The following is a 16554-nucleotide window of genomic DNA, read 5'->3' on the forward strand; positions in this document are numbered from 1 at the left end:
ATCATCCATCCATCATCATCCATCCATCCATCCATCCATCCGCTAATTCATCTGTCAAACAGAATAACTAATATCCCAGTAAATAATGGCTGATGAATAAATCAGACATTCTTCTGCAGAGGAAATAAACCTGACTGGAATGTTCGGAAGCCATAAAGACGTCATTTATTAGTGATGACATTTACTCTCTTTCTAATCATGTCTATCAATTAACACACCTCCGAGTTGGCACCAGACGATGTTCTCAGGGTCCTTTGTAAATATAAACCCATAAAGATATGTGGAAAATGTCACTACAGTCTGTTATTATACATATCATAATGGTGGATATGTAGTAATTACTAAATAAAAGTATCAGGGAAAATATGCTCTTTTTAAAGCTAATTTTTAAGAAATTTCAGCCACCAATAATAAGTAAACTTAAAATTATTTCTCAGATCCATTTCTAAAGTTGTACTTTGCTTGTTTTCAGTAGGGCTACTTAGTATTTAACTCCTACTGCTATTTTAATACATCGGTATTTTTAAATCCAGATTTTCTCATTAACCTGTTCCCCGGTATTTACAAATACAGTCCGGCAACCGCAAGCTCAGTAGGATTTACAGTCAAAACTCCCCCCTAAAATGTCTTAACTTGCATACTTGTAAGCTAACAATTGCTAAGGCGGCGCATGATTTTGAACTTTGTGAGAGCAAACTGAAGGTTCAGAGTTGTAAACACCTCAGTATATGAGCTCCTTGGTTAAACCTGTTATGTTCTTACGGAGGCTTAGCACGCCATCGCAGTCGACAGGAATGTCACACTATACCTGTCCGATCGCACAAACAGAAAGGTTTTCAAAAAGGCACTTTGATCCCAGCCATAGCTGCCAATTATGGCCGATGGAAGGGCTCGCGATTCTAGTCCTAATGTAAACACGCTGGCAGCAGGCTGTCTCGCTTAAATGGCAAAAAGTCATAAAAGAAATCTGTCTTTGCTCCGTACGTTCTCCAAGTAAATTAACTCCACTCCTGCACAGGCCATGTTTGATGTTCTTTGTTCAAGCCGTTTTCCCCCTAAAATAGAAGTGGCATTGTCTACTGGGATGAATGAGCTATATTTGCTCCTGTCAGGGTGTTTCACTTCTCTAAATTTAGAATGGCATTGAACGCTTCAGTCGAAAAGAGTATTTGCTTGCTCCAATCGACAACGATGCCCCTGGGCTCCACTTGTGAGCCATCGAACTGCATGTCTCCTTTGTTTCATTGAGAATTTTCTTCCAGCTTCTCCAGCAGCCGGAGGAGAGGGGGAGGAGGGGGCGGAGCCACTCAAATACAAAGACTAATTTGTTTGTTAGCAAAGAGAAACTCTCGGCCCCACTTCCTGATGAGGGCATTAATAAAATCAGGAGGCATCTGGACACAGAAGTGTGTGTGTGTGGGGGGTGCAGATGAGAGATAGTGATTGTGCCAGGCGTCGCTTCACGTCGGAAGCGCACAAAAGCAGAATTGAACATGTGTTTTATGCAGCGCTGATTGTCTCGGGTGGTTTAAACTGGCCCATCTCTCTGTTTCAGAACAAAAGGAGCGAGAGAAATGAATAAAACAACCCAATTCCCTTGTCCAGCGCTCATTAGGCATGTTAAGAAGCAGGAATTCCAATCATTTTCCCGGGAAGAGCACTGGCTGGATGCAGCCTCTCACTAAGCCTCCAGGCATCTCCGCTTCTTGCCAGTCGGAGCGTTCGGCCAAAAACACGTCAGTGCGCTTCTGACATCTCAACTTAGGTTTGCTCTTCTACCAAAACAAGGAGGAAGAAATTAATAAAGCCCAGACAACAAGGACTCAGATGCAAAAGAGGTATTTTAGCAGAGTCGGCAGCCAGATGCATGTGCCTGCGTGCACGTGGGAAGTCTCCCCCCCTCCCCCCTTGCTCTTCACACTGCTGAGTAAACAGGCATATCTCCACAGTGTAAGGGGATCCATCCGCTGGTGTTTATGATTGATAAACCCTGCCCCGGCACTCCATGGAAATATCTTCACACAAAAAAACATGCACCTGCCCGTGCACGCTAAAACTTGACACTGGACCCCCACCCCCACCCCCCTCGCTGGACTGTCAAATTAAAACCAAGATGAATGGCCCCTGTTTATATTGCCTTCACACAGAGTCGGAATCGGTAAGCATATCCGGTATGTAAATAAACGTAATCTGGGCCCGAGCTTACGGGAACATGAGATGGAAATCTGCACGCTCGGACCACATGCCTCCGTGTTTATCAGAAGGCCTCAGACCGAGCATTGTGGGAAAGCACATAATTGTATCCTTTTCCCGAACACGCAGCTGTAAACCCCAGGAAGGTTATTAGGAAGATTCCTCTGCAGGGTTGAAGAGGTCCCACATGAATCAACAATAACCAATGTGGCCGTCTTATTTTTAGTAACGTTACTATTCAATTAGTAGAGTTAATCAGGCTGCTAATACAAAGTCAAACAGTGCGGTCCACTTCTAGCTGTATATATTTAAATATGTTGCCAAATTGCCTTGTAAAATGTGGCCATTTTATAGAAAGTAGTATTTTATAGAGAAGAACTGAGGGATGCCATGTTCGAGACCGCAGCTACTACATCGCTACCTCTAATTCACGTTTATTCGTGACAACGTGGCTAGACATCAAAAATTTTCCACTACACTCCAGTTGTAGTGGTAACAGCCCGTCTGTGGCCCCGGGCCCTCACACCTGCCACATCAGCTCGCTCTAATCCCCGGCATACTGGAAGTCATCTGACCGGCAGCCTGTTGGGCCACTTCCCTTCAGTGGACCTGACTTCAAACACGGTGGCTCACATTTCACCGAAATACCTCAAACAGTAACGCTGCCCTCCATCAAAACAAGTGTCACACAGGCTAGCTCGCTGTCACTGACCCCCCCAGGGTAAAACACTGTTAAAGGTTTAAAACACCATGTTTGGTTTCCCACTTCAGCCGTGATCACTAAAAACAAACAAGCTCTATGAACTCTATGCAAGTCTGGTGGTTATATTGTATTATGAGGTTCATTTTAATCTCATAAAGCTTTTAAAGACTGAACCATCTATCTAAACCCAAAGATCGAGATCAGACATGATTTTTTTTTTAAAAAACGTAGATTGGCGCATCCTCAAAACGGGTCCGGATCAGCGTCCGTGTCGCTGGACGGGTCGACAATCTGGTCTTCGTGAACCTGCATTATGCAGCCAACATGCAGCCATATATGTAAAAAGCGATAAAGTGTTTAATTAAGCACCGTAAAGCTCAGCTGGCAGCCTAGAGGAGCTGGACGACACCATTCCAGTGCGCAAACTAGCCCAGTGACACACTTTCAGATCCTCACGCAGGGCGCGCACGCACAGACCTGCACAAATAACACGCGCGCACACAAAGCACACGAAAGCTCCTCGCCATGATCCTGCAAAACTTGCTCAGAAATGACCCCCTTGCATACACACACACACACACACACACACACACACCACCCCAGCAGCTCCTCCCCCGCTACCGACGCGTCCGTCTGCAGGAATGTTCCGTTTCAACCCCCCAGTGAGAAAGAGTTCTGCACTGTCTCAAACATGCTTTCAGCGTGAAAGCCGGGGGAGGGCGCCTGATTATTTGTCTGTTTGCTTTTCCTCGAGCAACTCGCCTATTTTCTTTTCTCATAAATAACAGAACAGGAACGCAGGTGCGGCTGCGGCGGCTCCTGTGGCATCGTGGCCGCCCGCGCGTCTCAGCGCATCCGCGTGCGCCCGCCTTAAAACGGACGACGGAGCAATAAAAGCGATTTACAAACTTTTCCAATTAACAAAACCCGGCCCAACCGTATTTTTACGCACACTCGTTCCAAGCAGCGGCTCCCTGTCTCCCTTTATCTCAGACCGGGGGGGTGCCATCACATGGAAATTCAAAGGAAATCACTGAAGGGGCTTTTTTTTTTACCATTACAAAGTGCATTTCGCAGCGATAAAAATATTAAGTTTAAACCTGTTCATTTCACGGAATTGTGATTTATTAAGCGTTTTAGTCAAATCACCATCCTCCCAATAACCCGGCGACAGACCCCTCGCTGTTTGAATATTCACGACTGTCTCTCTCAGGATCTCTTTGTTCTGGAAGTGTTGATGTATTAAACACCGCAGCGCGTCGCGATCTGACGGCAGCCACTCGTCTCCCAGCCCCCAGCCGCGCTCAGAAGTGTCTCAAGCTCAGGAGGGCGCAAAGAAAAAAACACCCCCACACTAGTGCGGCAGAGAGAAAAGCCTTGGAAATAAGTTTCTGTTTCTTTTTAAACATTCGCAGAGTTCCAGTTACGGGTCTCCTTCGCAATCCGAGTCACTAGACAAGCAAATTAGTCCGATAGAAGTTTTGCGCACAAATAAATGCCCATCCACCTCCGGTGGGAAGCCTAAGATGATGTAAATTTCCAAAACGAGAGGCCAAAGATAACGAGGCTTGTCAAATAAGTTGTCTCCGAACTAAAAAGATAATGATCCTGACAGACTCGGCGGCTTTAATGTATTTCACAGAAATGAACTCAAGTCAGTGGAATTAACATGCAGCAACTGGATGTTCACAGAAAGACCCTGTGAAATTCAGTCAGTTTCACCAGCGTTTAAAGACGCGCTGCGCGTCACCAGAGAAATTTCCAGAGAAGTCACGCCACCCTGTAGCGCCCTATTAATCCCCAGCTCGATTTTAATACGGACCACTTTCTGTTATTTTTGGCCGCTGACAATTAGAAGACCGGAGGTCGTTTTGTGCTGTAAAAGGCAGAAATGGCACAGAAAATGGCGGCATTAACGCGTTTCTAACACTTTTTAAAGAGCGCTCCAGAAATTAAAACACTGTAAAGAACGATCACGTTTTCCATGATTCCAATGGCACATTTTCCCCAAGAAAAAGATTGTGAGCTTAAAGTATCACTCAGGTGAGGGTAATTAGGTTTTGGTTTAGAGCCCACCGGTCACGATCTTTCTACTCAGACAAACTGTGTGACCTTTTCTCAGAGGCGGCGTTTTGCGTGAATTTAGTGGCGCCACACCACGGAACGCAAAATGGCCAGATGGTCGTAGTAACCTTCAGCATTGATCCCCGGATATCTGCCTCTGCTTTCTGGATGTCTGACGCGCAGATTATGGCGACCTGTGCCCGTTAATCCCTCCTTTATTCTTTCCTCACTTCCAAAATAAAACAACACAAATGCGTTGTTAAAAAATAAAGGGATGGGGAAAGGATGGGACTTTTTTTTGCGTAATTGTGATCCGACAACCACATGGTCCCCAGCTAATGTAGAAGTAGCCGTAAAAACACGCCGGTGCGCGCGCGTGTGCGTGCCGACTGGTATGCGGTGATGAATAACCATCCCGTAATATCAAAGATAATCTTGTTTTTCCCAAATAAATGTGCGCTTCTTCTCTCGGCAGTCCATTTCCTCCGATACGCACTCCTTTCTTAACCGATCTGACAGGGTTACAAAAATGCACGTTAATGCTTCCCATTTTGGCAATTTAGACAGAAAACACGGGAATTAAAGCACGCTTACTTTCCCCACATGCGGAGAGGATGCAGATGGTGAAGACGGACAGCGTCAAACCCCAAAACAAGGTCGGGCTGCCTATTGGTGCGCCGGGGATCATCTTCTTTAACATTATTCCACCTCCCAGATTAGGAGAGCGTGAAATTAAAATGACAAAAATCAAAACAATTTTTAAAAAAAAGAAAAACAGCTTTGACCAAAAAGATAATCCTGAAGGTGGGGGGAAATAGAGAAACGAATGCGTCCGTAGCCCTGAGAGGCTACGTTAGGATGCGTGGTGTGCCTGTCTGCTCCGATTTGGCCGAAAATACGAACACATGTGTAAAATCCTTTCAACAGGGATCTCCTTTGAAAGAAAAAAGACTAAAACGGTCTGCTATTTTCGCCGATCACAAGATACTTTGACGTAGGTTGGTATGGCACACAAGCCAGTGATTTTACTGGATAAATGATGGTAATCCCCGTCTTCAGTCTCCATCTCGTGAAAACAGCAGTGCGCATATAGTGCGAACGGGCCTGGGGATAAATGTTGTTTTGGTTTGTTGGTTTGGGTTTTTTTTTTTAACAAAAAACGTTAAATCGTATTACTCTTCAATAACACCATAGTTACGCGCTCACAAGAAACCCACGCGTGAATGGCGGTGGGAGTGGGGCAAAAAAAACCACGTCCAGATCCACAGGGGTGGTGGCTGGGAGGCTGGAAAATGAATGAAAAACGCTTTTTGATCGCCTATGTCATCCAAGCAGCACGGGCTTTCGATGATCCAGTCAGCAGCATAAATCACCCGGGAGCTCGCCTTTTGATAAAAAAAAAATCCAGCCCCGACTCTCAAAAGGAAAACACCAGACTTGTGCCACGCAACGGGTCTCCAGCTAGACGACCTCGGCTACGGTGGGAGGGAGAACGTGTCCAAGGAGTTGCCCTTTAAGAGTGTTTCTTGGTTGGCCTTTCATTCCGAGAGAGGAGCCGGGAATAAATAAGGCCGGCGAAGGAAGCTCCAGTTGCGCGCGTATCCGGAGGCTGAAAAATGCTACGCGTGGCCGTCGGTGAGCGCAGCCCTGTGGGTCTCCGCTCCTCCGTGGAATCTCTGCTGTAAACAAGAGTCGGCTTCTCTCACAGAAACACGTACGGCCACGGAGAAGGTGGCGGGGGATCGGAGTGAAAACACGGCCTGGATCAGCGCTCTGGGAACGCCACATCCTTCCCCCCCACGGATTCCGTGCATCCCTAAAACTGGCCTTTCTCTCTGCTTGAAGCAAACACAGAACAGAAAACAGGATTAGAACACCAATTATTCCGGCATATTAACGAGGAAGCTCAATTAATCACATTTTACGCGCCGGGATCGCGTCAGATCAACAACAGTCGTGCAATTTTAATTAATTCAGTTGATTTGCGATATTGTTTTAATATTTTATACTATCAATCGTGCATCCCCCCATCCTTATTTTGACATGAGATGTTCGCAAGAGCAGCGTGGGAACACTGGTCACGGCAACTGTTGAATGCAGGTGCTTGCTTTCGTGAACTTGTTTGTGGGAACTAGATTTCCAGAGCTGTTAAGGATTATAGTTGCGCTGTGATGAGGCAAATGCTTCTTTGTTGTTGTTTGTTTTTAGAATCATTATCAATATCCTAACTGAAAAGAGTATGTTCTGATATCATCAAAGATATCAGAACATTCATAAAATGTCTCTATGTGCACGTTTATATTCCATAAATTTCAAATTCAGAAGTTTCTTTAGAATGATTTCTTCGGGTTTTTCCTTTTTCTTGTTTTTTTTTTCTTTTAAATAAATAAATGTTCTCCGTTTGTTTACTTTGCTGCTCATCCCCTGAAGTTATGCACGTTTCTATTTTCGACGTGTTCCAATAGAAAAGTCGACCAAAACGCGGTTCTTTCACCACTACAGAGCTTCAGCTCGCTCATTTTATTTGATAACGCAGGGAATCTCATTTGGGCCTGTCAGATAGTGTAGCTTCTCTCCGGGGACGCGAACACGCACGGGGAAGGTTGGCAGTCCATCATCCGCTTGGACAAACAGCAACTGGACTCTTTTTAATGCCAATGCTTTATCTGCTTTTTTCTGTGTTTTCAGTCATACCTCTTTTTTTGGTGGTGGTGGTGGTGGTGGTTGGGGGGGTGGGGGTGTTTGGGTGCAGCGTTATTATCGTAGTTTTTCTGCACACGCTGTCGCCACAGGTGCGAAGGAAAACGCGACATGGAGCCGCTCATTCTGCGCAGGCGCGGCCTTTGGAGCGTTTCATTCATCAAATACGCAGCAGCAGCAGGGCCGTCAGTCCACACCGGACGCGTCTGTTGGCTTCATCCTCGATGCAAGTTTATTTGTCGCATCCTCGACCTCCATCTCGGCGGTCCACCGCGAAGAAGCGCAGTTTGTGGCTCCATGCGGAATTTCCCTTACGATTGACCCAACAGTTGCTCAAACCCGGAGATGAAATTTTTGGGTTAGAATCGTGAATAATTCAGGAGTCTGTGCTACTACAGTTTGAAGCGATTTATACACGACCTTCGCATCACAAGCCAACGTGAAATTTCGACCGATTTCAACTAATGAATTAGATGTTTGTGAAGTCTACTCGTGTTTGCTTCCTAAACTTGAATTGTACTGCATAAATCATATTTATTTTCATGTATTAGTGTTTTTAAATAACAAAGAAGAATTATTCTTAAAAGTTTGTTTTTTTTCTACACTGAATTCAATAAGTAAGTAATTTATTATTATATATACAGTATTATTATTCAGTAAGTTATACTTACCATTACTTGTTCACGTGTCGCCCCCTCCTGTTTCAAAATGGCCATTGCAGATGTGAACAGACCACCCTCGAGTATAAGTGGGAATTTTTTAATTCATGTCCAAAGATAAATACTTTAGAAACGTCGGTATCACAAAATTATTCCTTATGTTGAATGTAAAGACAAGTGCTCACTGCTTGTATGGTAGATGTCATATTTTTAGGTCATAATTTAGACTTTTCATGCTTTTGCAGAACTACCTGAAGTAGAAGAAGAACATTATAATTTTGAATAGATTTTTGGATGCTTGAAGACTTTTAATTGCACATTTTAATAGTAATCTCAATGACACTGAACACCAACACATTACAAAGTGACCCTAAATACAATGTCATCATAATAACTGCATTTTGATAGTTTTAGGCCTTTTAGATTCCTTTTTTGTACAATAAAGCAGCTGCAATCCAAACATTTGTGTACAGCCTAGGTCATCTGTGTGGAGTCTGTGTTGTCAGCAGAAGCCTGTGTGTTGCTGACGAGTTCCAGCTTGTTTCCTGCAGCGTCTGACGTGCACACTATCCAGTGGTTTTCATCCTGTTCAGCTTTATGGGAATCGAAGAAGGTGTGAGCTGTTACTTCATACTCTTTCCCGTATGTGGTCCTGCAGGGACACAGATGTTTGAACACCACAAGGCTTTTAACACCACAGTGGATGCTATCAAATAGTTGGCTATGTTGTGTGTTTTTCACACATTTACACAAAAAAAGTGTGTTTTTTTTTTTTTTTTTTTTACATCATGTAAATAACACATTGATGTCAGGGTGTCAAGCCCTCAGGTTTGAGGCTGTTTCCAAAGGAAAACTGACAATACCAAAGGACTTGGTGACCCAGAGCAGCGAGGGCCTGGTTCGTCTTACAGTGTACAATCAGCACTTTCTCGTTGGCCTGAAAACAAAAGAAAGAGAGCAGATCATTTCACGAGAAACCTCAACTCAGTGGAGCTTTTTGAACACAAAGCCATTCGAGAAAACGCTGTCAAAACGTACCGGGACAGGTTGACCTTCATGCTCAAGTCTCTCCCGAGGGTCAAAGTGTGCTAATTTCCACCAAGACAGGGAGGAGTTACCAGCCTCCAAGCTCACTTCTTGCAGACGGGACATTTGAGCACACTAAAAGCAACCGTGTGAATATGAGGCACGAGGCAACAAAAGAAACAGTGACTTGTGGCATTAAACAGCTAAAACTGGATCAGATTTACCTTCTGAAAAGTCTGAATGTCACTTGTCAAGTAAAACTGAAGGAAGAAAGAATGAAAACACAAGATGTTATGAGCAAAGTATGTTTTTTCATTTGTAACCAAACTGTGTTTAACTGAGGATGTAGTTTGTAGTTTAACAAAACATTACATGCGATTCACTCATGACACCAATAAAGTGGCAGTGAACATCAACTGCAGCTTTAGGAGTCAAACTACAGCTAGACTTGAGGGTCAAAATTAGCCAGAATATGTGTGTGCATTTATTTACTCCTCCAGCGAAGCCACTCGTGGTCTTTAAGGCGAACTTCTGATCGAAATGTAGTGCTGATCCCTCGGGACTGCCATCAACACTGCAATCACAACATTAGTACATGTGTATTGGCATGTTTACCGATGCGGTTCAGAGGGTTTGTACCTGGTAATGATGAAAGCGGTTCGTGTACAGGCCTGAACTCTCCCCGCGCTGACTCCGCAGGGGGCCTGAATGCTGGGAGCAGGACCCGTTCTCACACTGTAAATGTCTGCGTTGATGCTTACTGCACTGCGCTCCCTGGTTTCTGCTCCCACATTCATCAACATCACAACATCTCCAAAGTGCAATCTTCCGTCATTTGTGACACTGAGACTAACCTAAACACATCAGCAGACTCAGGAATCAGCACTGTTTCATCGTGTTGTGTTTAAATTACAACATTGCGTTAAAAAGGAGTGTTGATTAAATTACCGGTTTTAAAATTTGGCGTTTCAAGGAGTCTTCTCTCTGGGTAATAAGATCACCCCTCACTTTTTTCTCCAGATAGTTTTTCATTGCTTCCTGTGAAAAATCAGTGGAATAAAGGTGTGTTGAATACAAGAACTGTCTACATTACAGAGATACATAAAACAAAATACTTCAATTCAATATTATTAAAATTGCATGGCCTTTGGTATGAAATAAATACAAAAGTCAAAAAGTATTTATAATGAAGTACAACAAAATATATACATATTAAATAAGGTAATGTCTCCATCTAGTGGCCACATTTGGCAAACTCTTTCTGCATTATTGACATATTGACAATTTTTACATCAAATATGCCAATCCAATGCCAATTCATGCTAAAAGAAATATATATATATATATATATATAATGTGAATTTATTCAATATGGGATTTGAACATATGTTTAAGCTGTAGCTACCAAAAAGTCGATTCTTGAGGTTTAGTTGAAATAATCACGTCAACATCTGATGACGTCAACATCAGCCAAAGTGGGTCATTATTTTCAGAATTTTCCACAATATACATTTTAATCACGTTTTTGTAACCACTGACAGGTAATTTGGGCTGCAACCAAAACTAATTTAATTTAAAAACCGGCTTGATGTACATTGGAAAAACTTTATCAAAACGAACCCCAAAGGTTTTAGCTAACGCTAGCACCCCCCGTTAACAGGTCGTGTAGGATAATAAACCAAATATTTTTGAAACAAACCTCTTCTAAGTAGCGCTCCTGATTCCAGTTTCCGATTTTTACGCGTGTGCGAAACAGTTTGACATTTTGATCCATTTTGCTCAAAACGCAAACGTATAAAAGCGTGTGATCAGTCACTGCTTTGTATCGCTGTTTCTATGGCAACGGACGATTCTGTCACCACTTCCGGGAACCAGGAAGTAGCCGTAATATAAAAATGGTCGATGTTAAATGAATTCAGTCTCATTACTAATAATAAAAAAATCCAATATGCTATTCTTTATACATTAATTGCTCTGAGTGTTTCAGGTTTTCTTGTAGAATTTCTATTGTTCAGTGGTTACATTATAAATTACATTGTCTGGCCCGACAGCTGGAGTCTGCCCCTCACGCAGTCATCACTCCAACATGGCTGCATGAATGTTAGAATAACTGTACAGCACTGTAAAGATGGGCTTCTGTAAAGCATTGATATTGTCTTGATTGTAATCAAAACTTTATTGAAATGTTTTGGACTGTGAAAGCTGCAGGGGTTTCAAAATAAAGGCATATCTTGATGATGATTTTCTATCATTCAAATTGCATCATCATGTATGTCACATTAGATGTTAGTGTACATTTACTTAAGAGTGTATATTAATATGTAATAGTGTTCACGTTCTGGATGACATCATCAGGTTGAAAATAATTTTAGCTGATTGATTGACTCCAAATATAGATAAATATTGGAAACAATGTGAATTGTCAATTAATATTTTGATATAACATTCTATAGACTAGAATGAACACAAAATAATGGCACAAAACATACGTTTTGCACCAATATGCTGCATCAGTCGTGCAGGCCCAGTAAATAAAAGGCGCGGTGCGCACATGTCGGACTTGACGTGTATCAAATACCTGCAAGTGAGAAACAACCCAGATTTAAACTTAACATATTGTTAATCTATGATGTCCAGTCAGTTCATATCAGGCTGCTTCATCTCCATTAATAAAATTTCCTAGAAATCTGCTCATTCCCTCCGTGGTCAGCGCGGGTCAGTGGCCGTTAGCCCGGCCTCGGATCCCAGAGCCATTTAGGTGACTCTGTCTTTTGTCGCTGGGCGGGTCACTGTCCTCCTCCTCTTCATCACTCCTGTCATCACCATCCAGCTGCAGAATACAGGTGAGCCACAGTGGGATACGGTGAACCATAAGTATGTGCCCACTTCCTCAGACTTGTAAACACAACTACACTTGGAAACACGCACCGTGCTGAAGATGAATTTGTAAACCATTCGGGATATGAGGAACGCCCAGTAGATGTGCAGCAGCTGAAGAACCATCAGCATCACATTGAAGAAGTAATATCCAAAGAAGGGAGGATAGTGGTCCAGCGGGTACACCCAGGTACAGTGGATCAACCTACACGAGACACTCGCACGTTTGTATATCAAACCAATCAAGTTCCGCAAATCTGGCCACTTTCTGCCCTTACCAGAAAGGAAAGATGATAATTCTCGAAACCATAAAGACTACGGTAAACACCACAAACATGCCGTTGGCGGTCCGATGCCACGTGGCGTAGTTGAATACCTTTGCACCCTGGAAAACAAAAACAGGAACACTTCAGCCAAGTTTTCCTGTGACGATGCTATATTTACCACTGTGCTGAAGCTTTGCCTCTGTCAGATTCTATTCTAGTCTCTCAAGTCGTTGACTGAGAGGTTTCAGAGAGGATTTACATTGAAAGATTTAATACTTTTTCCAGAACAACAGAGATTCTTCCAGAACACTTCAGCTCCAAGCAGCTACCAAACAAGACATCACATCAAGAACCTATTTGATCCCTACATGGTGATGCAAGAAGGAAAACATGGAAGGAAACTGTCAGAATAGTTATGGCCACTAACGTATGACACCAGTCACCACCAGGCAAATACATGCGTGCTGACCTCCAGCAGTATGTCGGAACAGTCATGAACTGCCATTACGAGAGTTCCAATGCGGATGTAGTTTGAAATCCAAGAGAAGCTCAGCAGAGTCAGCGTGGCAGTGTGATGAATCACCTGTTCCTTAAAGTCCTGCAAACATAACTGTTATTGTAATCGCGCAAAGACAAACCTTTTTTCCCCTTTTAAATTAGAAATCTCACCTTGCGCTTCACGTCAAACGAAAGGCTGAGGAGCAGAGACACGTAGAAGCCCATCTCCAGTATGTAGTACCAGTATTGAGATGGCAGCATGGACTACATGGACACGTGACATTTTGGTGACTCTAAGGTACACTCAACATGGCATCACATAGTTATGAGGTAAAAACCTACTTGTTTTGGGAATCCTGCCCAAACCTCCCTCAGATCATAAAGCCAAGGTTTCTACAGCCAAAAACAGGAAAAATAAACAGTCATTGAGTAAAAGTGCTCAACATGAACATTTATGTCCCTCTGCCACATTAAAGGCCACAGTGTGAAAGGTGTGAAGACACAGACAGCACTGGGAGAGAGCGAGAAAGATTTTTCCTAGCAGCGTACAGCCAAATTACACCCACAGTATGGATCTAAATGAAAGAAGAGAAAAGAAAAAGATGTGTACTGGACAAGAAAGAAGAGATTTACAGTGGAAAACCTCACACCTGGGACAAACCTGCCACAAAAGGAGACAAAATGGCAAAGCTACTTACATCGTACAGAGCTACGACTCCATAGATAAATGCAAACATATAAAACATACATCTCCAGCTGTTGACAGACAAGAACAGCAATGTCACTCATTTCTGTGTGTTTGTATAGGCGTATGATTAAATCATCCAGATGTAGACAAACACACCTGGCTTCACAAAACCTCTTGCGGAGCCCTGGACGGTCCTGGTTCCGCCTCCTCCTGAACCAGACTTGAATTCTCCTCTCTGACCAGCTGGTCTTCTTGCATAAAGACCTCACATCAGCCTGAAACACAGGGTAGATTAACATTTAACTTTTGTTCCCTGTTTTAAACAGAAATTATTCAGGGTGTTATTTCATAAATAGTTCCCCCCACCCGCCTCAATAAGCAGTTTTCTATTTTTAATGCCACAAGACAGCAGCACGCTCAAAAGAAGGATGGATGCGCGCCATGTCCTCAACTGATGGACAAAAGTGCTGTACCCATTTATTACCACTAGGGTGCGCTTAAGCATCAAGGCAAAACGACAGGTTTACCCTGCACTGTCACTAACATATTTCATTCAGTGGCCACAGATCATTTTATACACTTATGCTATATTAAACATAAAATCCAAGTTTACAGAAAAGCTTCATATTGCCCAACAGGCTGCAGATGAATTAGTCCTACCTCCATCATTGCTGTATATTATCTTTGAAAGCCATAAATATCTTTCTTTCCCCCCACAATGGTGGTTTCTATTGTTCTTATCACTACGTCTGAGTTGTTTGAATTAATTCTTTGACAACATAAAAATGGGAAGGTGTGGCATACTGTTTTCGACCCCGCAGATTGGAGCACAAACAGCACCTGGGTGCAGTGGCTTTACTAATTCTATTTACAATGTGATTAAATGGCATCAATCTTTATTTTACAGCAGTGGAAAGATCTAAGAATTAAGCTGGCATTAAAAAATGATTAAAAGACAATATATTCCAAACACCGCACAATAGTTGTTGCTAAATATTGCCACATACTCCCTATATGTGAAAAAGCTGATTCTATTATAAGTATTTGTGTTTTTGACATACTTGTGATGGAGCCTTGGCCTGGTTGCAGAAGTAGTTTTCTAACAGCGGGCTTGGTTCCACTGTGAGACGTAACCTGTCCTTAATTCCCCAAACATCTGCCAGCGGTGTCGCCAGGTACCTACAACACAGTGGCAGCAGTCAGTTCATGTCAGTGTTTCAGACACAGATGTGTGTAATTTCCTGTGTGCAATTGAGGGATCTCTGGCTCAAGGGCACGTGTTTAGGTCTCACCTCTCGAACAGGTATCGGACCAGAAGCATGCAGAGGGCGCAGGGCAGGGCAGAGAAAAGGTGGGAGCCTTTAGCATATATGCGACCTTCACTGTCCTCCAGGTCAGACCAGGAGACGTTCACTGGGAGCCACAGACGCTCCCACCACAGCCACTCACTGACTGTTTGCAACATGCTGCTGGGAACACACACACACACACACACGTCTTAAAGTGGACTTTGACAGAGATGATGATGATGTCACAAATAACTGGAGATAACTGTCAAATATCAACCACTTCCTGAGAGAGAGAGCATTAGCTCATTTACCATGTCCTACATTTGATACGCATGAATTAGAAGTGCTTTTTTTTGCATTCACTCTTTTTATTTGTATTCTTTTCTTTTTTCCAGTTGTAACTTGAAACCACAACCAGCATCACTGAAACAGGACAGACTCTCCGTTACTGTGGCAGCCAAACCAGTTTTCTTATAAAGCAAACTGCACACTTTTAACAGCAACCTGGGCTCTGGGCAACAGTGAATGGCCACGTATTCAGTTGCTTCCAGTAATTCGCAATGGCTCACTGTACAATCACTCTGTAAACGTGCGGACATGCGGAAGGACGTGGGTAGAATGGGAAAGGAGAACTGCGATGCATGTCAAAGGGCAAGAAAATAACGAAAGGTGGAGACTAATACATTGAGGTAAAGTCCCTTTTTCTAGTGGACTCTGCCCACTACAGAGTGTGTACAGGGTGGATAAGGGTAGGTTATTTGTTAATATAGAACAAACTTGTGTAAACACAGAGAAGTACTAGGAATTAATATGTGGATAACATTAGCTTGGTGAATTAGACAGCATAAGGGAAAGAGCGTACCTACCTGCAGGCACCAACAGAGGAGTAGAAGCGGTTGTGGATATGAAAACAGAGGGTGTAACAAAGTGTGAAGCTTGACTTCTAAATCCAGTTCAGCCCTTCATTGGACATCAGAGAGAGTACATCTTTGATCTCTCCATGTATACTCACACAGGAGGTGACCTTTAGAATGTCCAGCAGTTGTTTTCCAGGCAGATTTCCTTCTGAGTCAAATCTCTTACTCCACCTCATGTACTGCACTTATCCGCTAGAGATAACAGCTCTCTTAGATCACTATTGTCCCTCATTGAGCTGCCGAGGAGCCATTCTTCAAAGCCTGCATAGCAACTTTAAAACAAAGGTAAATATTTACTGTGAGCTAATGCTTTTCCTCATCTACATTTCGTTCTTAACTCTATCTGTGTGTGTGTGGCTCCAGTAAACATGCTGAATTTAATGTGTGGTCGCTCACCTGGATAGAACGAATGGGATCCTTCCCCCCTCCCACTGTGCTGTTGTGAACACACCCTTGTAGCCACAGCTAGGTCTTTATGGTAGGCTCAGCTCAACAGTGGAGGCCCCTGAGCGAGGTCTGCATTGTCATTTGGGAGCGGTGGCGCTTTCTGGATGTGATCCCTCACCTGCAAGAATACCCTTGGAATGTTTGGGAAGCTCCACAAAGACTCCATTCACTGGTGGGGCAGGGAGGGGGGGAGATGTGAGGGGGAGGAGCTTGAGCAGGATATGGAC

The 16554-nt window shown here is 43.4% G+C and overlaps 3 protein-coding genes across 9 annotated transcripts in view; all 3 read right to left on the minus strand.

Moving 5' to 3' along the window:
* The window catches only part of igf1ra (insulin-like growth factor 1a receptor), a 59975-nt gene extending 53264 nt beyond the window's left edge, over positions 1-6711 (minus strand). Inside the window, exon 1 of the mRNA XM_057050947.1 lies at positions 5555-6711. Within this exon, the coding sequence (XP_056906927.1) occupies positions 5555-5660 (106 nt within the window). The 5' untranslated portion in view covers positions 5661-6711. The remainder of the gene's footprint in view (positions 1-5554) is intronic.
* A 1911-nt stretch (positions 6712-8622) lies between these two features.
* Positions 8623-11389, minus strand: cfap161 (cilia and flagella associated protein 161). Its single transcript, XM_057051804.1, has 8 exons — positions 11045-11389; positions 10294-10383; positions 9985-10199; positions 9838-9919; positions 9570-9605; positions 9358-9480; positions 9183-9256; positions 8623-8971 (listed from the first exon to the last, which is right to left on the minus strand). Exons 1-8 carry the CDS (start codon positions 11117-11119, stop codon positions 8794-8796), a joined length of 873 nt encoding a protein of 290 aa, XP_056907784.1. The 5' UTR covers positions 11120-11389; the 3' UTR covers positions 8623-8793.
* A 117-nt stretch (positions 11390-11506) lies between these two features.
* cers3b (ceramide synthase 3b) lies at positions 11507-16464 on the minus strand. Of its 7 annotated transcripts, none has more exons than XM_057051798.1 (12): positions 16277-16464; positions 15976-16152; positions 14967-15140; positions 14736-14853; positions 13831-13949; positions 13685-13742; positions 13329-13379; positions 13158-13250; positions 12958-13086; positions 12501-12607; positions 12274-12427; positions 11507-12175 (listed from the first exon to the last, which is right to left on the minus strand). In XM_057051798.1, exons 3-12 carry the CDS (start codon positions 15137-15139, stop codon positions 12062-12064), a joined length of 1116 nt encoding a protein of 371 aa, XP_056907778.1. In that variant the 5' UTR covers position 15140; positions 15976-16152; positions 16277-16464; the 3' UTR covers positions 11507-12061. The 7 variants fall into 7 exon arrangements, with proteins under 7 accessions (XP_056907778.1, XP_056907777.1, XP_056907779.1 ...); XM_057051797.1 differs by having other exon boundaries at positions 14967-15143; XM_057051799.1 differs by having other exon boundaries at positions 15830-16152.
* Positions 16465-16554: the final 90 nt, after the last annotated feature.

The sequence above is a fragment of the Takifugu flavidus genome, chromosome 13 (assembly GCF_003711565.1).
Source record: "Takifugu flavidus isolate HTHZ2018 chromosome 13, ASM371156v2, whole genome shotgun sequence".
Taxonomy (NCBI): domain Eukaryota; kingdom Metazoa; phylum Chordata; class Actinopteri; order Tetraodontiformes; family Tetraodontidae; genus Takifugu; species Takifugu flavidus.